The sequence below is a fragment of the Varroa destructor genome, unplaced genomic scaffold (genome assembly GCF_002443255.2).
Source record: "Varroa destructor unplaced genomic scaffold, Vdes_3.0 BEIS01000002.1, whole genome shotgun sequence".
Taxonomy (NCBI): domain Eukaryota; kingdom Metazoa; phylum Arthropoda; class Arachnida; order Mesostigmata; family Varroidae; genus Varroa; species Varroa destructor.
Window position 1 is genome coordinate 36,021,766 of NW_019211455.1, and position 21,394 is coordinate 36,043,159.

At 37.9% G+C, this 21,394-nt stretch overlaps 2 protein-coding genes and 1 long non-coding RNA gene across 7 annotated transcripts; 2 read left to right on the forward strand and 1 right to left on the reverse strand.

Moving 5' to 3' along the window:
* The first annotated feature begins 10 nt into the window (after positions 1–10).
* On the forward strand, positions 11–9,432 carry LOC111245884 (PHD finger protein 10-like). 5 transcript variants are annotated; one of them, XM_086979672.1, is made up of 8 exons: positions 11–150; positions 612–731; positions 912–963; positions 1,516–1,870; positions 2,104–2,320; positions 3,159–3,515; positions 3,973–4,588; positions 5,681–9,432. In XM_086979672.1, the coding sequence occupies exons 4-8, from the start codon at positions 1,540–1,542 to the stop codon at positions 6,221–6,223; spliced, it is 2,064 nt and encodes a 687-aa protein (XP_086835798.1). In that variant the 5' UTR covers positions 11–150; positions 612–731; positions 912–963; positions 1,516–1,539; the 3' UTR covers positions 6,224–9,432. The 5 variants fall into 5 exon arrangements, with proteins under 5 accessions (XP_086835798.1, XP_086835796.1, XP_086835797.1 ...); XM_086979670.1 differs by having other exon boundaries at positions 612–727; XM_086979671.1 differs by having other exon boundaries at positions 612–963; positions 1,518–1,870.
* On the reverse strand, positions 7,895–20,234 carry MFS16 (major facilitator superfamily transporter 16). Its single transcript, XM_022794830.2, has 4 exons — positions 18,999–20,234; positions 11,135–11,318; positions 10,518–10,647; positions 7,895–9,432 (listed from the first exon to the last, which is right to left on the reverse strand). The coding sequence occupies exons 1-4, from the start codon at positions 19,951–19,953 to the stop codon at positions 9,130–9,132; spliced, it is 1,572 nt and encodes a 523-aa protein (XP_022650565.1). The 5' UTR covers positions 19,954–20,234; the 3' UTR covers positions 7,895–9,129.
* Positions 13,069–16,567, forward strand: LOC147757737 (uncharacterized). The gene is made up of 3 exons (XR_015320681.1): positions 13,069–13,260; positions 14,935–15,054; positions 15,968–16,567. It is a non-coding gene; the product is annotated as an uncharacterized LOC147757737 (long non-coding RNA).
* Positions 20,235–21,394: the final 1,160 nt, after the last annotated feature.

Consider the following 21,394-nt stretch of genomic DNA (forward strand, 5'->3'; position numbering starts at 1 on the left):
ACATAAGTGGCTGGATGGAAGAGAGATTTGGAATCAATAGTTTATGGCTGTCACAGCATCAATAGCAGACGACAGCAGCGGATAGGACGCGAATGGACGCTGTTCATACGCGGGCTTCTCCGTGGCGTGGATGACATCCTAATAGCATTGGTAAATAAACAAAGGCAAAACTAGCATCACGACCGAAAGAAGAGAACTGGCTCTGATAAAGCGGCACCAAAGCGCGCGCTAACTTGAAGTTTCTAAATAAATACAGGGTTTGACGAAAAAAAAACTATATTATAATAATATAGAGATGTTGTTTTGCTTTTTGCAGTTTGTATCGTTTATGGCCTAGTGGTAGACTTCTGGATATCTGATAAAGGCCTGTTCGCTATGATACATTACACACGTCGAAATCGTGCATTTATATATTTACTTTACCTACCGTAGCTAGGCTCTGTTTCGATTCTGAGTTGAAATATACCAGCTTGAAGTGACCTAACATGTATATGTATGAACAATTATAACTGGTATTAGTACGTCGTCGTCATGGCTGGTCTGCTTATTATAAAACGGTGAACCGAAAATAAACATAGTTTCGTTCTGCTACCCGTTCGTTTCTTTGTCAGGGAAGCTTGGTGTTCCGTATCGGTTAACCCGGTGGTGGCTGACAATTCTACCAGGGTCCGAAATTACCCCAGTTGGAACCAAGCCAGGCAGTCTACGTGTTTGTTTATTCTTAAAAGCAAGTAGAATTCGATTCAACCTTGGAAACAGTTATCTAGGCAAGCTGAAAACATTTGATGTACTCTACGAGACAACTAGCTGCTTTATTATATTGTATGGAAACTTACATACAGTCTGCATTAGTTAATGGGACGGTTTGTTTCCGATAACTGACAGCCCTTCTCTAAAAATCTCTAAGCCAGGTGTTATTCATTCGAGTGGGTTGTTTCGAGCAGAACAGCAATCAATATAGAAGTAAGTGATGGAATCACAGTTTCAATTTTGCTTGTTATCGAGTGCTTTTGTCAATGAGCACAGGTATCCTATGTAGGAACGATCTGTTTGGCTATGTTTTGGATAACTGAGATCAAACAGACCCTTCTGTACATTCGTTTCTGCATTGAAGCTGTTGTAGGTCGATGAGTCAGTTTTATCGCCTTTATTATTATCCATTTAGATTATTATGCGTATAGCGGCAGACTACTATAGTTGCTTAGCGTATTATTACATCTTACCAATGGTAAACATTTTTAGCGTTTTCCTATTGTTTTTAATTAATTCAGGAAAACTGAACTGAAAGCAGATTCAAGACGCAGAAAATGGAATACATATTTTTCTTGAATATTATTATAATCTCAACACAGATAACTAGTATAGCGTAAATAGCAACATTGAACTTATGATAACGATAATTCTTCTTTTACGGCAAATTGTTAATTGTTTTCTTTATTAAGTTATTTCTTCCTATCGAGTAAATTATATGGTAGTTGTTGTGTGTATATTTACATTTAAAATTCCTTGTTTTAGAGGTAGGCGGGAATTGCAATAGCCATGGATAACAATGGGACATTTCTGTCCCCTCGAGGGCGATCCCCTCAAAAGCTCGGACCGACAGCGGGATCTGGTTTGGGCGCTATTGTTGTTGCACAGCAAAGTTCTCCGCCTCCCACGGCTCCAGCGGCACCTCTGATCGAGGAGGAAACTCGAAGTTCATTTACGGATCAGCCGCCTTCGAAACCTCCTTCTCCAGTTGGAGAACCCCCTCTCGAGGAAACCGGTACTCCCTCCCAGAGTATGGATGGAACAGAAGATTCGAAGAGTGGAAAAACAGCCAAGAAAAAATTGAGATGTAGCGATTTGCAAATTGCTGAACAGGCACTCGGTTCGTACAAATATTTAGTTGCTTTAGGGAAATCTGTCAGGTTTGCTGCGACATATTTTCATTATATCAAAACCGCCCGGACAACAAACAGTGAAGAACCAGTAGCTAATCACATTGTAATTTGCCAGATTTTGCACCATACAAGAAATCAAACATTAAACTAGGAACTAATGTTTCAATTAAACATCGTAGTAACAATTTTCCTCTTGTATTAACTCCGGGTCGATTCGTAGCTCGTCATGATACGCTTTTAGAACATGATTGGCCACCGCTGTCTGGTCAGACTTGGGTTCTCCAAGATAATTTGGCTGAATTCGTGGGCATCAAAAATATTAAAAGACGTTATCCGGAACTAACACGACGTAATATTGAATCCGACGAAAGGGAATTTCTTCGAGCGAAAGGATATGTCACCGATATGCAGTGCGATCTGGGACTCGTAGCACTTCGGTTAGTATAAGTACATGCAAATAGTGCAAACTTATTTTAGTGTTGTCAGCGTTGTTATCTACGTATTTACAGAAGTAATTTAATTATCTGTAGTTGGTTCAGTTATTTCTACATATTCAATCTGCGACTCGCAGAAATTTACCGGATTATCTCATGCAAACCCTAATAACTATCAAGTGTGCTAGAATATAAAGTGAGTTGCAAAATAGAAAAGTCTTTTAAAACTGGCGAACGAAAAGTAGTCGTTTTTTATGATTAGTCTGGATAAGGTTTCATGTTTTGAAGGTCAATCTCAGCTTTTGTTCGTAGTAATCGTTAGCGGACTAGATATATATAAGAAAGCCAGAACAATATAAGAAATTAGATGATATTTACTTGTTTTCGGAGTATATATTTTTCGGGATATACGTGATAATAACAAGTAGTATGGCCATACTGTTTGTCATGCTATTTAATATCCTTAAAATATTCGTTCATTATTCTCGTTTTATAGATTACGCAAACAGTTTATCAATTGTTTGAGTCATCGGGAGTATTTGTAAGTGGATGCTTTTGAAGTTTAAATTTTTGTGCTCCTTGAGGAGCATTTTGGTGTATGAAAACATGAAGATATATGCGTTAAATTTGCAGAAGCCTATGAGCTAATGAGCTCCTGTTTTTAGCGATCTTAATTGGGTAATAGCTATTTTCGTGAATTGGATCGAATGGAATTCTTACATTAGCAATTACAAGCTTACATGAATAATTCCTAATTATTTCGATATTGTTTTACCGTTTATAAGGGTTAAGCGTGTGTATTTAGTCTGTGTTCTCTGATTGTCAATTAATGCATTTACAGTTGGGATGAAGTTGGTGAGGTGATCGCACGAGAATTCCCTGAAAAATTTTCAGAATGGGAACAGCAGAGGAAAGAGCGCGCCAAAAAGATCCTTCTTGAACGAAAAGCCGCCCAATCTGCACCACCTGCACAGATCGATAAAGCTAAAATGGCTGAGATTGGCAAAAAAGCAGTTGAAGCCGTATACGAATATAATATAAGATTGAATACCGAGCGTATCGAGGAGCGAAGCACAATATTCGATCTTCAAACATACACACTTCTCTATCCTGCTCAGAGACGGAAGGTGTTCGCCAAGCCGAAACTGGGACGTTACCCCGTAGCAATTATTCCGGGACAATATCAGGATTATTATAGGTAAGGGTCCAACGCTTCATATGCACCGCTCCCGTAATATGACAAAAATTTATCCTCAGTAACATTTGCAACTGAGCTATTCAACTTAGCTCAAAATCTTATTTCAAAGTTTTTGAATCCCGCCATATTCAAGTATTATCAACAGGTTTTCAATATAAAGTCTATATGGCATTACTGAATAAAGGTACTATTATAGCAATTAATGTAGATAATCTGAAATCAGTCCTACAAGACTTACGTAAAAATGACTCAAAAGGCCTTTCTGATTATGAGAAAGTCAAGCAGCTTTTTTTTGCTGAAATGTTTAATCTCGTCCAAATCATTCAACCATGTAAAGCTTAGAAAAACTGACCTATGCAGTCTGCTTTATACAAAGCCATGTCCAATACGTCCAAAAATTGAATGTATTCAGGAAGTAATTAATGATTATCTATTTGTTACCTCGCCTTTATTACAGGGCTTATACCCCACATGAGCTAAAATATCTGCCATTGAGCACGGTCTTATACGGGCCAGTAAAGGAAATAGATAAGCAAATGTTAGACCAGATGGCGGCTGAGGAGGCGGCTCGTCAAGACGAGGAGGAAGAGACTGGGGGCGGAGACTGCTCTAATTCGGAGTGCGACGACACCTGTCATCCCGAAAGCGAAGAAAGCGAAGAGGAGCCAGACGAAATAGGGTCTAACATTAAGGCAAACTGGTATGAAACAACAGAAAGACGTAAGCTTATATGCAAGGACTGTGAGAAGGATGCCCCAGGTCTCATGTTCCGCTGCAGTGATTGTAGTAAATGGCATCACTTGCGGTGTCTCGATCTGCCATCAGCCGAGCCCGAATACTTGAAGAAATATTCTTGGCAATGCATGGAATGTAAAACATGTTTTGTGTGTAAGCGGCCCGACCATGAAGACCAGATGATTTGTTGCGACCAGTGTGATCGTGGACACCACACGTTCTGCGTTGGTTTGTTTAAACTTCCGCCCGGAGGTTGGGTTTGTCGGCACTGTGGAGAATGCCACCAATGTGGCGTGTACAAGCCGGATTGGTACGAAGAAGATGAAGATGCTCAGTGGGTATGTGTCTCTGTGTTCATTTACATTATTAATAATCCATTATATATATATATATATCTTTTAGCACCGATACGCTATCGGCTTCCCATAGGCTTATAATTACCTGTGGTGTAGTAGGAACCAGTTTGAATGCACGAATGAGATACTACGGGGCAGTTAGGTATTTCTGTATCGGAACAGATTTTATCGCTCAATAAGAAGCAGCTCTGGCAGCTTAGCGATGGCTAAGAAACGAGATCACATCAAAAACAAAAAAAAAAATCATATTGAATGTAAATGGAAAAATCAGAAACAACGTGGACGGCTAATAACTGGCGTTATGACGGTCGAAAACGAGTCCAACCACCAGAAGTCTCTAATGCTTTTTTCGTTAATGGTAGATCCACGGAAAATATACAGAGTAGGGCATTCAAATCAGAGCAGACTTTGGCGAACTGCTTGTCGTAGCTGGCGTGCATTAATTCGTTGGTTTAGTACTAGAGAGAAAGCCAGAAATAGCAAATCCATAGTGGCGAAAAACAGTACATCATGTTCGAAATTTGAGTGAAGGTCAGCTTTTATCCATTAAGTCAACGCAGGAGAAACCGCAAATTAGAAACCTCTTTTTTACTTGAAGCGAACCTTGAGGAATACCTAAAATCACATTCAAAAAAGAGTAGAATTTAGATTTAAAGGAATCAAAAATTTATTAAAATACTCTACGAAGCTATTTTTAATGCGCTTTCATTTATAGAATTTAACAGTCCCCTGTGGTGTCTCCGATGAGTTCGAACGGTTAATCTTCTTGCGCCTTTTTGCACTCATTGGCTGTTTTGTACTTTAGCATTTCATAAGTCTGTTAGTTATTTGCGGATTAAAGAAATATTTGGGAAGTGACTAGTGAGTGGTTTAGGATTGAATTATAGTTATATTGAACAAAATTAACCGGAACGAATGACTCTTGAGGAAACACATTTTGTTTTGTTTAGATATAGTCTTAAAAATGTTTTAGATGCCTTACCCTGTATACTGAGTACTATTCCAGTTTGCTATTTTCAACATATTCAAAGTGAGCATTAAGAGTAACACGTGACATTTATCCGCATCTTTTAGGTGCACGAATATAAACGAGGGCCCATCTCCATTAAAGAAAAGCGTAAGGTGTATCAGATATATTGCACAAAGTGTCGTACCCCACGGCCACGTAAACCTCGGCCATCCTACCTGAATATAAAGAAAGAAAATGACGATGGAGCGCCCGGGACAATAGACGATAAAGCAGTCACAAGTGATTTGACGGAGGATCAAGAAATGAAAGACACTGATGGAGATTATAAGGATTCAAAAACAACTACTGAAAAAGACTCAAAAGCTGTCAAAGATGCCGGTGACAATTCGAGAGATAGTGGTGACCAGATTAAAAAAGAACAGAATGACGTAAAGCCCGAACTCAAGGATGTTGCGAAATCGGAAGTTTACTCGCAGCTGGTGCTGCCGGCGACACCGTCCGCTTCAGTGGCACCAGCGTTACCGTCTACACCCTTAACTGGCGTGTCATCAAGAGGACGGCCAGTTAGGAGGGCACGAGGAAGAGGTCGTAGAACATTGGCAACGCCCAGGTCTCAAGAAAACACGTCTACTCCAATGGAAGAATGATAGAACAATCCATCAGCGATTTGTTCTGATTGTGGTATGCCATGGTTTAGCTAATAGTTTACTTTTGTAAAAAGTTGTGTCAGTATAATTCGTGTACATACGCTATGCGTAAGATCTATGGTAAAGCCGTGAGATAAAAAAACAGTTCTCCGCGTTTCAAAAATATCTCTTTGTTTTCCAGCTAACATAATAGCATGTACATATAAATTTGTTCTTCTAAGTAAGTGTTTGTTCACATACATAGTGTAGTATTCATCCTTGGTATCCCCCTTTTTGTATATATTTTTATACATATTATGTGAATTTCAACTATTCAGAAGTATATATATATGCTTATATAGAAGCAGTTATCATTGGGTTGACATCTGGGCGGATATGGTAAGTATCACAAAATTTTGAAAGGCAAATGTATTAACCGATGATATTTTATAAAAAGTTGCTTTATAAAGGAGTTTATTCTATGAGCCTTTTGTAGCCACTTTGCTAAGATATGAGTTCAAATTTGGAGTTGAAAGCAAACGTTTTTTTTTTTTAATAAACTAGAGTTTCAATCATTCTTTGATTATCTCTAAAAGATGAAATTATTAAAATATATGAGGACATGATCTAAAAAAAAATAGCCATAGACCGCCTTGAAAAAAACACGCAAAATTTGTTGAAAAGGAAATACGATTTTTACTTATTTTAAGCTTGTTATATTTAGTCTTTTCAACTAGGTTTTACTATTTCATAAAATACTATTTCATTTCTTACAAAAATTGTTGTTTCATTTTGATTCGGCTGATTTGTCGCTCAAGCAATTTCATTGTTTTTTTTTTTAATATCGAAGTTATCGCATTTTGTAGAACAATTAGTCCCACAAAAAGCCTGATCTTATGCTCTGTTTGGCTTCTAGAATGAAGATTTCCAATGGTATAGTGCTTAATAATCAGCAAATAACACCCCGGGAACGGAAGCCAGTGAACAAAGACCACGAAAAGTAGATTCAAAATGTGATCCGTCGGTTAAGTTACGTTCTATAAATCTTTTCCTTGGTTGCTTTGTCTATGGATTCCCTTCTCAATATAAAGACTTTGTTGTGTAGTTGCCCCGTACACACAACTTTGCAAGAATTTTTTGCCTGTAAAAACTGAAACCTGTCAGAAGCAATACGTCCGAAATAGCGTGGTGTAAGAGCTTCCAGTATAAAGTATATTTATATTCACAGTAGTAACATGAACTTCTAAAAACAGTGTATACTAAAACAATTGTAATAATGGTGGGCAGTGAAGTGTTACCAGTATCCTCTAAAGAAAGCTTTTAGGAAAACTCTTAGTCTATACAGCTCAACTAAACAACGAAATTGCTGCATTAGATTTACGTTTTTAATTTAATATTGTTTTACTTTTCCAGAGTTTTATGGCCCCTGCTTTTTCGAAAATAAGGTTCCTTAGTATTGAATTTGACATGATACGTAATCATACTCAGCTGTTGTTGGATGCAAATACAATGCACATGTACATAAATATATCGGCTACATTTTAGGATTACTGAAAGAAGAAAACATGTGGTCTACAGTATCATAATGGAATTTTCTTCAAGAAAGATGCCCATATTTCAATAAATGCTCACTTAATGATATACGCAATAATAATCATAATAATAATGATAATGTGTCAATAAAAAAAGGCGTTTGGTATATATAAGGTATGAATATATTTTACCTCAAAATAATTAACATTAAGTACAAGATTTTTGAGCGCAATAATCCTGTTACAGCTATAGGCAGCGACTCAATAACAAGGTTGTCGGTGGAACGTGTAGTTAATTTGTTTACATAAGTCTTTTATAACCATGAAGTTCACAAGCACCCGCTTACTACAATGTATATATATATATACTCCCATTAGGCATTCCATTATATGGCTCGCTTCTATCACGAAACGAAAGTCTATGCTCGGGTTTGAACCGACACCACAATGTGTCTCTAAGACTGACAGGTAAATACGTTACCCACTATGCCATCACAGGGACATATACATTGTGTCTAATAATAACCGATAGGATTCGCTTTTTACTTCTTTTGCACACTTACTAGATTGGATTCTTATTCAACAATAATTTTAGCGGTTACCAGTAAAAAGTGCGATTTACATTGTAGTAATTCATGTTATCGTTAAAGTTCACGCTAAAACAATCGCCGAAAATTACACTCATCGAGCAAAACAAACTCTGCACCTGAACGAGAAAAACAGGAGTAGGGGTAACAGTTAAAAATTGCTTCTATAAAATCAGCTGATGCCAGAAGCACTTACTGCTCCTATTTGTGTTTTCGTCAGTAAACAACAGACTAGTTTGAAATAAGTGTTAATGCTTCACGGTCTTCCATTACTTATTGCCCTGCCAGACGTCATTGTTCATACATGAATTCTTTTAGTAGATTTATTACTACATTACACCGTAAGCGGGTCCATTTTGCATAAGCAACTCACTCATCATTTACACGTGATGTAAGTTTAAAAGGGAATGACCATTTCTTTAGATGCATAGGATTACATTTTTGGCCTACGCTTCCATGCCACGTCGTACCACGTGAGACAACTCCTTCATTTAAGCAATAATCATAATGTTATCAATATATATGGTAAACCATGAGGACGAATTGTGTGAGTGCAGGTTCATTTACTAAATCCAGGGAAGGTTAGACTGTTCTCGTGGTTAGCTTAAATAGATGGGTGTAGTTGAGATACTCAAGGCGCTACATAAAGGTTCATTTTTTTGTTTACTGACACCTAACGCGGTTATCGCGTTCGCCTGATGCAAAGCGACACTGCTTCGTTTCTGTGCTCGAAACCTTCTAAACTTTTTTAACTCTACATCTGCATGTTTTCAGCGGAACACATTATTTATTCGGCGGTACACATTGTTTATAGGGTACTAGCAGGGTCCTCGCGGCGTCGTAAACGGAGTATCTCCTTTACCGCGGTCCTCAAAAGAAGAATGAGAGCCAACAATTCAGACAGAATAATCATGAGGAATACTCCCATCCAGTTGTAGCCGACATCTTTAAGAAGAGCAGCAAAAAAAGGGCCCAGTGCGGCACCCACGGATCCCGTCCCGTCGATGATTGCAGTGACGGTTGCCATCGCATTATTTCCAGTGCTCACCGAGGGATGATTGCCCAATTCAGCCGATACTGCCGTCGTGATTAGTGCATATGGACCGTTTATCTAATAGAATCAAAAAAATAAAAGAAAATTGTGGTAGATATTAGAAGAATAGAATAATATTATCGTTACTATTATTATATTACGGATCGTTACGAGCGTATACGGCGGACTTTGAATTAGGCGCCGCTTGAGACGAAAAATTCAGTAAACTCTCCAGTGTTTAGTAAAAACCTGTGAGTAAAAATCAATCGAGTTTACTCCAGGAGGAACTAGTTTACAACGGTATAGACATCTTTTACTCTCGAAAAATGACGCAAACATCGCAAGAACAGTAATTCGAGTGCTCAAGGCTAAAAAGGAATTGACCGGATGTTGACATCAGGGGCACCCGAAACATGATTTACTGTTAACGGTTTGTCGAAGATGAAGGTGGCAAGAAGATGGCGTTACTCTATAGAGAAATTCAGGTTGGTAGCGGTATCGAGCGGGTTTAAATGTAAAGTGATGGTTGTGCTTACAATGAACATCATAGGCATCTGCCATTACGAGATATTCGCCAGAAATAGAAAATGAAGCCCACTATTTCGAATTCCTGAAGAGGCTCATGGACTGTTGACGTGGCAATTAAAAGCATACAATTCGTTTGGCCTACTTTCAAATCTAATCTAATGGCATCCACAGCGCACGTTTCGGATTCTCTAAGGTAAGTTTAATATGTGAATAACGCCTCAATCTTAAATATTAAAACGTTTTTAGTTTTCGTTAGCAATTAATTTATTTAAGCGAAACATAACAAAAATTCGACATTTATTGCTGCTGCCTTCATTTAACATTAGATTAAACATAGGAAATATCATGGGAAGAGCTATAAAATGTATCCAAGTGCAACTCCTGCGGTAAATTTATTTTCAAATAGTGGAAATAAAACTTCGGCTAAAAAGAACAGAAGTCGGTCAAAATATTAATTTTAAAGAAAAGTGTGAAAACATTTGTGGCTCTCGCTTAAAATCTAAAGCTTATATACATACACGTCTCTGTATTTGGGATTCGTTAGCTGGCGAATATTATACCTTTGTATGAGAAAGTAAGGACGCATAATGTGCTGTGTTAATAGAAATCTATGCGGGTAGCAAATAAATACTTACAAGAAAGCCAATAAGTGTCAGAAGGACGATGTTGGTTACCGGGCTCATGCTCCCATACTTTTGGTAGATAATTATAGCTGGAATAGATGTAGCAAAGAAGCCCACGGACGTTGCGGCACTTGCTCCCGTTCTACCATTGAATTATCGAAAAGTCAAGACATAATATTTAGGCGGGTTTGATTGCAACGGAGCTTGTTTTAAATAAATTACTCCTTTTCTAAGCAGTGGTATGGCTATGTTGCTATTTGCAGGAAAGGCATAACACAATTAAAAAATTGTTTAATTGGCTTTAGGCGCCAGTGGAAGATCTCTGTGGAATCCTCCTGGTAAATGCGAGCAGATATGATTCCATATTCTTAGCAATAAAATTACATGCATATGTATTCCCTAGCCATATGTTATGTTATTCATCTTAAAAGCTGATGTCAACTAAACAATATAGCAGATAATATAGGAACGTCATTTTTGAGCAACGCTTTCCGATCAAACAATCATACAGGCTACATTATTGATGTCAGTATAGAAAAGTGGGTACGGGAGGTATATATTTAATAAGCTAAGAGCACATTTTATGTCAAATGAAAAATATCTGGATTGGGTGAGCTGGTAGAGCTCACCTATCTGAAAACCATCCGGCTAGTATTCCCCCAGCAATTCCGCCGACGTCAAAAACAGTCGAGATCTTTGCAGCAAATTCTGCTGAAAACGACGTCGAAGAATTAACGTATAACGGCAACAAAAACCAGTACGTATAGGATACCAGCTTTGCAAAAAATAGTGCTAAGGAAAACTCCAATACGCCTGCGGAAAATAAACAGAAAAGCGCAAGGTTAGCTACGAGCCTTATTATACTCTCAGAGAAAATTTAGCATAATTATTATTTTTATTTATGTCATTAGCATACGTTACTAAAATATGGATACTGCAGACAGCTCCAGCTAGCGTACTTGAGCTTACTTCAATGGAACAAATATATATGTATGCTAGTTGTTCTATAGGCTTACACGGCAGTTAGAGCGTAACAAGCAAAGCCTATAGTGTCATAGGAAGTTGTAACAAGGAACCTAAGTTATATTTGAGAGATACCAAGAAGTTTTGATGAGACAAAAAGGAATAGCTGAAGCTGATCTAGGGATGCCACATATTTTACGAGACACTTAATTTTACAGGATATTATGTAACTCAACTGGACAACTGTTTACCTCGCAGCATATTAACAGGCACTAACATCATTACCATAAAGTACTTGAGTGCGCTAAAATAACTGCGCCTTATTATATAGAGCGGAATGATGACATATTGACATAAGTAGTAAATTAACGCGCTTTCTTGTTGGATGCCTTGATTCACCCGGAAAAAGACATTGACAGTGTTGAAAGGCAATCGTATTTCACTCAGAACTCGCACAGTTCTTACTTTCAATCTTAGTTTTGGATTGGCTAGCTTCGAAGTTCTGTTAATAATACAATATTATACAATGAGAAAAATTATAACAGTGAGGCATTTTAAATTCTTGAATTAAAATAAAGCCAAACAAAAAATGTTCAGTGGTTGAAGTGCCTTTTTTGTGTATTAGCTATAGCATTCTTCATATATGATTTGATTATGTTCTATTTTTTGATTAGCCATGACTGAATTGGCTTGCTTTATTGTTTGCCGTAGCGGATTATTTCGATTTGGCCACAACCAACGATACGGGACTGATCTTTAAATATTTTCTCTTAGCGTGAGTAAAAAAAAGCGAACCATCTTTTCATTGTACGAGCCATATTTTTTGTGGCAATTGCAGTAGAGAGGCTAATCTTTTGGATTTAGGCAGATGTAATTAACGAGCTTTGTGATTTTCTCCGTAGGTTTCATTTTTATTAAATTAGTCGACTCACGCACCAGAACGCGACTTTGTGATTGCAAGATGTGACAAAAAGCCATTCATGATATCCTAATAATGTCCTCCTAGATATACTGGGATTTTTCTGAGACGTTGACATTTTTATTATATTGTGGGGTAACGATAAATATGTTTTTCGCGATTATTATTTAGCTGTAGCTGCCTGTGAGTTCAACGGCAGACTAAATGCAAGTCATGAGATTCTATTAGCGTCAAGCCCCGGTTAGAAAATGGAATACAGATTCCTGTCAGAATTTATCTGCGGCATACAGCAGTTGATTAGTTAGATCTTCGTTGGGAGCACGTCTTATTAAATGAAGTTAGCGAATCGAAGCAGTTGCAGTTATGTTAGTTTCAACAGAAATGGCATAAGACGACCTATTCAGAAACTCTAAACTGAATTTCCTCAGGGACCATAAGACGTGCGGCTTACTGAAAAGCACAAATTGAAACTACAGCACGCTGAAATCTGTATTAAGCGCCCTCTCTTCATTTAGCGCCAATACAATAGCGTGTTATACATAATTCTGCCGATCAGATAGATGTTCAAAATTATTTTTACTTTTAGCTACTGATTTAATACTGCGCCGCAATCTCATAAGATGTATTTCCTTCTATTAAGATCAACAATTATCGATCCATGAAAAACAGGTAATTATCAGTTCGAAACAATGTGTCACAGACTGATAGATTCAGACGGGAAACAAGCCAAGTAATAACGAAGAAAAATGTAAACTTATGCGTAAGGAGGGTAACAAATAAACAGATGTGGATGCACACATGCGCATTTGTTTCACAGCATGCAGGGTCAACAGCAGTTGCTATCGCTGCTGGACGATTGAGACTACGGGCCTGGTAAGAGCCTAATACTTTTTTTGGGTATAAACGATAAACATGCAGTTCTCTTAAACTGAATTGGTTTGATTTAAGCCAGCACAACACTAGCAGCACCAAGTAGAGACAACAATTGGTATCTAAAAATAAAGCTTTAGGTATGCACCGTGTTACGTCTTAATTCCGCTTATCCTATTATATCTTATTTCATCCCACATTTGGCAGCATATTCTTATATAGGGTTCAAAGAGTGGTACCATCTTTGCCTGTGCTAGTACCAATAAAGCTTTCGCTGCTGTGCCTGTAAGTTCACGCTATTCCCGTCGCCGGATCTACGTTATTGGCTTTCCTCGCGACACTTCTTTTTCCTCATCTCCTTTAGTCAATAACCGCTTTTGACGCCTATCGTTCAATAACTATGCAAGGGTTTTTCAGGAGTGATTTTCCGTTCATCCACGAATAAATCCGTTTTTGTTTGCAACTGTACAGTTTTGTCAGTTCTGTGGTTTTCTTACGTCACGTTGATCTATTCCTAAGGGTCTTCATTGTCAGTATAATCCCAGGCCAAAGTTGGTGTGACATTCTGTCAAAAAACATGATGCGGTCGTGGATCTACCATTCCTAAAAAGTACTCACTGCCTACATAATTATTATCAAGGTACTTTCAGAACTTACCTAGTCGCGTATTTGGTCTGTTTGAACACTTATTATTAGCTATTCAACGTGAACCATGTTTTCACTTCGTTTCCATGTGATAATTGTATCAGTTCTTTTCTACAAGTATCTTCTCCTACCTTTAAAGAACCCTTTTGGCCTTCTAACCTTCTTTTAAACACATCACTGTAGTATTTTTAGACGATGTAAATATAGGTTGAGACGCGTGCTCCGCGTGAGATGCGCTCTAATATTCAATATGCGTCAAATAGTAACATAAGATTTATGTTACTTAAGAGTCGTAAAGAAGGAAATATGATTTGTACAATAAGTACAAGTCCAATATTTTATATGCACATTTAAGTGCATGCTTAACGATTTTACCTACCTTCGTGCAAAAATAAATCTTCATAAAAAAAAAATATACATTTGACGTCCTGATGGATGAGTGCTGCCAAGATGCAATCTGAGAACATTGATCTTCGTATCTTAGTGTTCTTCCTGTAGAAAGGGCCCATTACTGGACGTTCAATCCTTAACTATCATTTGATCTTTTAATTCTGCTAAATGTACAGCATGAGCAGGAACAGCGCCATCGAACAATTTACTTCAGTTCCTCGCTATTTCGAATTTTTTTCAGCTTTGTTTTTCTACGGTATACAACCTAATGATTACGACCCATGCGAGTGCATACCGTTTTAATATCCTATTCCTTAAAACATATCCCTGTTGACTCCGCAGTTTGCTTTAATAGCATCGAGAAGAGCACATGTTAGTATCTTGCTTTGATCTCTGGCAAATCTTTTGAGTCGGTTTTAAAATACTATCATAAACTTACCACCTCATTACGAGTCAGTTTTTCAGCATAAGATTTTCTATTCTTTCAAAAAGCCTCTATTTTGTTATGGACCAACTTTGTTGCTAGTGAGCGGGTATTGTGATAGGCCTCCATATTCAATTAACTTTCATTAACACGGAATTTCATCCCTTCCAGCCAGAATATCTTAAAAGAATTCACTGGGTGTCCGTCTCCCATTTCAGGTGTCCCAGCTGATCAAATTCTACAGCAGAACAACCTAACATCATCTCTAGTGGTTTGCTAGGTCTCTTGCGGTGCTTTATTTTTCCATGACTTCTGCTACAAGTCGTACTTTGATAAAGGTTATTTTCTCTTTTCCTTGCGTTTAGTAATTCACTCGTCTTTTGGTCAGGTGCCGTTTTGTATCCATGGTAGCCTATCTTTTTTTATCACTACTTTTTCCGATTATTAGCCTAGGATCAGAATTATCAGTTTACGCACAAATCTTCGAAGTCGGAGAGTTATGTCATTTCTGGAAATGCTGTTCTGTTCTCGTCTTCTGGATTTCTTCTGTCATCTTAAATCTTTTTCTTTTATGGCCTTCTTTGGGTTTGAGAAGCGGCGAAAGTTATGTGAGGTTAAATCTGCTCGAAGGGGAGGCTGAAATCCGTATTTAAGTGCGTTAATGATTTGCTGGCAAATCTGCATTTGCTTGGAATTGGGGTCCTTCAAGGCAAGCTTCACGGTGACCCTTCTGACTCTGATCTTTCGAAGTGACTTGAAATAAGCGTGCAAGAGCTAAACTTTTTGAGAGCTCCCTAAGGATGTCTTAGAGATCTTCTATAAAAAGTGTTTTACGTTTCGCATGTTGTCGTCCACACTCAACGTGCAGGTCTACCGTTTTTAGAAAGATGTCTCAAATAGCCTACTCTCTTTACCTCGCCGTTCGAGAGAAGTTTAAAGCCGGGTTTGCCTTCGATTAAGGGTATCCATACAGCTATTACTGCCAGAGCATACACCATAATTTTTTTATTTCTGTCGAACTTCTTTTTTCCATGAAGACGAATCACGTGTAAGCTTCAGTTAAGATTACACGTTGAGTCACGACTGTACATACACGCAATCTTTCAATTTTCTTCAAACGTTTTATTTTTTCAGTTTTTTCATACAGGTTAGTAGGAATTAGCAGTTGAGTGGTTCAATCTAAGCCTAAATGTTTTAGCTTTACGGATTATTATAAAATTATATCTCGTATCCCTTTTACATTATTTGCAGTACTGAGCACGAGCACTCAAATTTTACAGCGACTTGTATCACTTGGTCAAACGAAAGCAGTATCTCTATCCACCCCCCAAGTCGGTCTTATCTGATGGCTAATGCGAAGGGACAGAATTACCCGTCGTCGGTGCCACTGCCGGAGCAGTGTAGAGATTTAACAGCGGATCTCGCAACTCATTTCGACAGGCGCTTGCAGATTTGTAGTCTTAAAGGATCAAGTGAACCATGGCGACTGATTTTGTCAAAACAATAATTGCTATGGTAAGCTTCAAGTGTCGTGGTACTTGCACTGTCATAGTAATATATGGTAAAACCTTGTTCGTAAAAGAACTGCACTTTTTTATTGAGCCTTTTCACCAGAGCGACCATTGTTTCAGCGGACTTATCCAAGCATATGAGCAGTTGTCTACATGGAAAACAAGTTCTGGAGGTACCGCATAAACTGCTAATAAAATTATGTTAAAACACGCCAATAACAACAGTAATAATAAAGTAATTAAATGCGAATGAAATAACTGGGTTAAAAAAGCATTTTCATATTTGCTTATTTGGAAAATATGAACAAACTTGCGTGCATTAGTAATAATAATTGATATACGTGTGGTGTCTTTATTTTAGGAAGCCTCTTCTAGGTAGAGAGCGTAATCTATGATAAATATATAAGCTCTGTAAATGAGGTAATATTGGTTCCGATACACAGCAGCTTTCGCCCTTCGAAAAATATAAACAATCAGGTTGGGTTGATAATTGATTTAAACTTATCGTGATTAGTTTTAGAAATTGCCACATCACTGCGTCCTCCGCTGTCGCATATATTTAAGAGGCAAAGGTTGGTGTCTCATTATAAGTTCTGCGTTCACTGATGGCGACTTCATAGTGCATAATAATTTTTCACGCGATAAATCCTCAAAAAAGAATCCAACGTAATTTTATTTATTTGTGTTGTAAACGTCTGAAATCATTTAGATCATCCATGAAGCTTACTGCTTATGTCAATCAGTGCCTTATTTTTTAGCGTGAGTGGTCTCTAATTGATTTACAAAGGTTGGATTGAATTGAATATAATATTTTTAAAACGAAGCAACAAGACAACATGTTCGGATTATATTTGTGAGGCAAAATTGAAACTTCGAACAAATTCTTTAGCACATAGAGATAGAATAGTTCGTTCCTACTCTACTTCCTTTAAAATAATTATAATGCACAAAACACTATTGACAAAGACGGAGAGGTTAAGAAGTCATGATTTGGCCAAAGGTGCTGTTTGTTTAAAAAAACCCAGATACTTCTCAGTGTTGAAAGCCCTGCAGTAGGCTTATTAATTACTTCACTTTTGGAGACTAATTTAAACGTATTACGGTAACGACCATAATGAGGATCATGCAGTGCAAATGTGTTCACATTTGACTCGCATGATTATTATATGCTCGTTATGTCCATACGTACTTGATTAAGCAGACAGATAAAGTACTCAGTTTACTATACTTTCGTGGGAGAAAAGTGCTGGTAATGTAATTACCGAGCTCATAGAAACAAGTCATATGGAGCTTCTAATGAAGGACTGCATGGTATTTAGATCATATCAGTGCTCACTCTCTTGACATATCCGGTGTTTGTACCATTCAAATGATGTTATAACATCATAATCTAGCGTACTTTTTAACTTCCTTATTATTCTGTGATTAGTTACGGATACGCCATTCATTATGTAATTTCGTTGATGTAGGTCATAGAGACCAATACAATTATCGCCTGTCATTGAGTAGAACTGACCATTACAAACACTTCAACAGAATAGATGTTTGTTGGCTGTGGGCTAAAAGTAAGCAAGAAATTGTAACTTGGGATAGGCAGTTTCGATCTATGACTGACTGTTATATCTAAACCTTTAGACCGTTGTATTTTTTTGATGGTCACCAGCACCGGTTTCTTACAATGTCTAAAGGTAACTTTGCGCACTGCTGCAACTATTGCCTAACAAAAATAAAGTACTCAAGGACTTCAAAAGCGGGGTTTATTACCAGATTTATACCTTCAGCGGACTTTAAAAACGAATTATACATACGCGAAACAGACAGATATTTAGCACGAACACTGTGAACAAAGTGTACAGCTCTGGTTGCGAAGATTTCCAAAGTTTACTTTATCGTTATTAAGTACCTTTATTTAGAGCTTATTTTTCCTGAATATGCTAATGTTTCCGTGGATTTCAACAGGTGCGGTACCGTGCGAATGTATGCTCACCTAGCGCAGTTTATGACAAAAAACATGCGAGTGGGCTTAATACTATCACCACTAGATGCGTTCTGGAGGATTTACTCTCCGACATTTTTACAAATTCGACAAGTATACATTTTCAAAATACGTCCTACTAGTCCTAAGCTAGAATCCTAGAAATTTTCAAGAGGCAAAAAATTGCATTTAAAATAGACTCATGTTCAAAAAAGTTTCAGCTTTCGGATACTGTATAATCTAATAATAAATAATTTTAAGTCTATAATAAATGCTTAGCATATTTTATATAAAATCAGATTCCGTAACGGTATAGACACATATATTGTACATATTGCCGTTTACTCAGCATAGACGTATGTCAATCGAACGTATGTAGAAGTAAAAGTAGGATGTCTTCTCACATCTATAACGTTGACTATACGGATCAGTACCATGGTGTATATGCTCCTTGATTATTAAAAATCGCTTTATTTATTAAGTACAATGGAGTAGTCGCGGACTACTTGAACGTAGACTTGTCCTCTTATCAATGCGATAATCAATAAGAATGGATAAAGTAGTGTTGTAAATAAGCAAGCACCATTTTATTCGCGTCGCTTTTGTAGACGTTAGGTACCATTCTTCTGCAATGGAATGTACAAGGCTAAAAAATTTTACCATCAAAAGACTCGGTTACGGGCATATGAAAAGAACATGCGATTTTGTCATTCTGTGCTATGCCTTTGGATACAATACTAATTAAAAGCGAACTTGAAAATCAATAAGGAAGAAAGGAAGGAGTTTGTCAACTCACCTGGAATCGCGAGGGCCCTGAAGAATGAGATAGCATCTTTTCGAATTTGGTCAGCGTTATTAATGAGGTTCATGTTTTCACTAGTATCAGCAACCGCGCTATTTATATTTCGTTTATTACTTAGACTTTCGCTACCTAGCACAGTATTCAGGGGTTCATTATTGTCGGCATCTGAGGCAGTGGAAGTGGGGCCGACTTCGGCAGAAATAGCGCCGTCGTTCAAACCCACATTTTCCGGGCTAGTCGGAACAAAAAGAAATACGAATAAGCCAAAAGCACAGCATATCAGGCCCGGGACGTAAAATGAGTAAGCCCAATCAATCTCGACGAATGCACTCGCAATAAAAGCACCAACTATATTGCCGACCGAAGTATGAGCATTCCAGATACCAAAAATCAGACCCCTCTTAGCTTTACCAAACCAGTTGCTCATTATTGTGACGACAGCAGGCCAGCCTGCACTCTGAACGCCACCAGCAACTAGTTGAACTGCTAAGTAAAACCAGAGTGTGTGATAGTTCATTGTGTGGCCTAGTCCGAAGAGGTACGTGGTTAACCCGGACAGAAGCATCCCCAGGGAAAGGAAATATCGAAGATGCATGCGCTCAGCGACGAAACCGGACACAAACATACACACCGCGTAGGAGAACAGGTACACAAAGTCGAGGTATCCGAGATACTGTGGATGTGTACCAAACGGTTCCCAATTACACCAAGTGCGGGCGTTCTGCGTTGTCACCGTCAGGTTGACAAGTGGTGCCGCTTGGTAGCAGCTACCATTGTAGTTGAGGACGGGTTTAACGACAGCAATAGGTCGACGCGTCATATGAAAGCACAAGTAAGCTAGAAATGTTACCGCGAAAATAAACAACCGATAGCGCCGAAGTCGAGTGGCTGGATCCAACTTGGGCAAGGCAGTCCGGAACATCCGAATACCTAGTGGTTTCGGAAACATATTTGTCAGTAATGACTAGCGCTCAAAACTATAGATTCATAGGCCGTTCTTCAATAATATCGAACTGCTGCTACTGCAAGGAGTGTGATCTTTGCATCACCTGACCGGCGGCTCATCTGTTTGCTGCTCAAGTACAGCGTTTTCTCCTGCTACAGTAGCAGCATCGAAGTCATTATCCAAAGATACGCACAGGCATTAGTCAGATAAAATAGGATGTTCCTACGGTAACAATAAAGTGACAAGAACAGATGTAGCTACAATGGACACTACTGTTAGCATAGTCATACTCGTTCGTTGTTGCCCGAGCAGCTGGCTAAAGTTGGCGCTCGCGGGAGAGGGCCTGTAACCCTCTCTACATGAAACGCATGCTTTTCGTTCGATAGAATAGGACTCGATAGGTGGCGTCAGACAATTTAGCGGCTGCAGGAGAGTATCAAAGCGGTTCCAGAAAATACGGCTGTAAAGGAATGGAGCGCATGTGGTACGAACTGCCGCTAGGATGCTTCTTAAATGTTTCACACAAATCAAATAATGTTTCACCTGCTCCTCCATTAGTGTTCTAATTTCTGTTCTCTCTCACTATGGAAAAAACCGTGTTCGAGTCTGCGACTCGACTTCTCCCCTGTGTGTTACAACACTGTTGTTGTCGGCTTACCGAACGCAACCGATCAGCATGACTCCCTGACACAGCGCAGTATATACGCCATAATGTTCAGTAGAGTACATATAAAGCCTAAAAGTCTAAAGCGGCAGCTACACGTATAGTCGCAGCTTAGCTGTATCTACGAGTCTTACCAGAGTCCTTGACATGTTATACCATTTCATGTTAATCAAGCAGAACGTTTACAATTGCCTATTTACATAGCAATTGCTATAGCGTCAGAACTAAAATATGTTGATTTTCCAAAACGTTCCTGGCTTGAGACAAAATGGAATCGCTGTGGTAGTTTAAAGAGTAATTCTAAACTAAACATTAAAAAATAGTAAAAAATTTCACACCCGAATCATGCGGAATTTTTTCTAATGAAGCGAATACCCGTATACCAAAACATTTTAATAACAATATTTAATAATTTTCCTGTATAACTTGCACATTATATTTATAACGCAAATTTGCACTAAGATTACATTCTATGCAACCACTTACTCAGAAGAGTCGATAAAATTATTTACTTCTATATTCATCATTAAAAAGAACATATATATACATATATATCTAAGTCTAAATCTAATATTTTTTTAGATTTATATATATATATATATATATAGATATATATATGTATGTTCTTTTTAATGATGAATATAGAAGTAAATAATTTCATCGACTCTTATGAGTAAGTGGTTGCGTAGAATATAATCTTAATGCAAATTTAAAATTTGAAAAAAAATATATGTATATATCTAAATCGCGAACTTTGACTTGCCATAAAAGAAAGAACGT

Coding starts and splice junctions, on each gene's coding strand:
- LOC111245884 (XM_086979671.1), top strand. CDS start 1,540: ATGGATAACAATGGGACATTTCTGTCCCCTCGAGGGCGATCCCCTCAA. Junction 2,321..3,158: donor CTGGGACTCGTAGCACTTCG/GTTAGTATAAGT, acceptor ATGCATTTACAG/TTGGGATGAAGTTGGTGAGG. Junction 4,589..5,680: donor AAGATGAAGATGCTCAGTGG/GTATGTGTCTCT, acceptor CGCATCTTTTAG/GTGCACGAATATAAACGAGG.
- MFS16 (XM_022794830.2), bottom strand. CDS start 19,953: ATGTTTCCGAAACCACTAGGTATTCGGATGTTCCGGACTGCCTTGCCC. Junction 11,319..18,998: donor CAGGGCCCTCGCGATTCCAG/GTGAGTTGACAA, acceptor TATTTTCCGCAG/GCGTATTGGAGTTTTCCTTA. Junction 10,648..11,134: donor GCCGGATGGTTTTCAGATAG/GTGAGCTCTACC, acceptor ATTCAATGGTAG/AACGGGAGCAAGTGCCGCAA.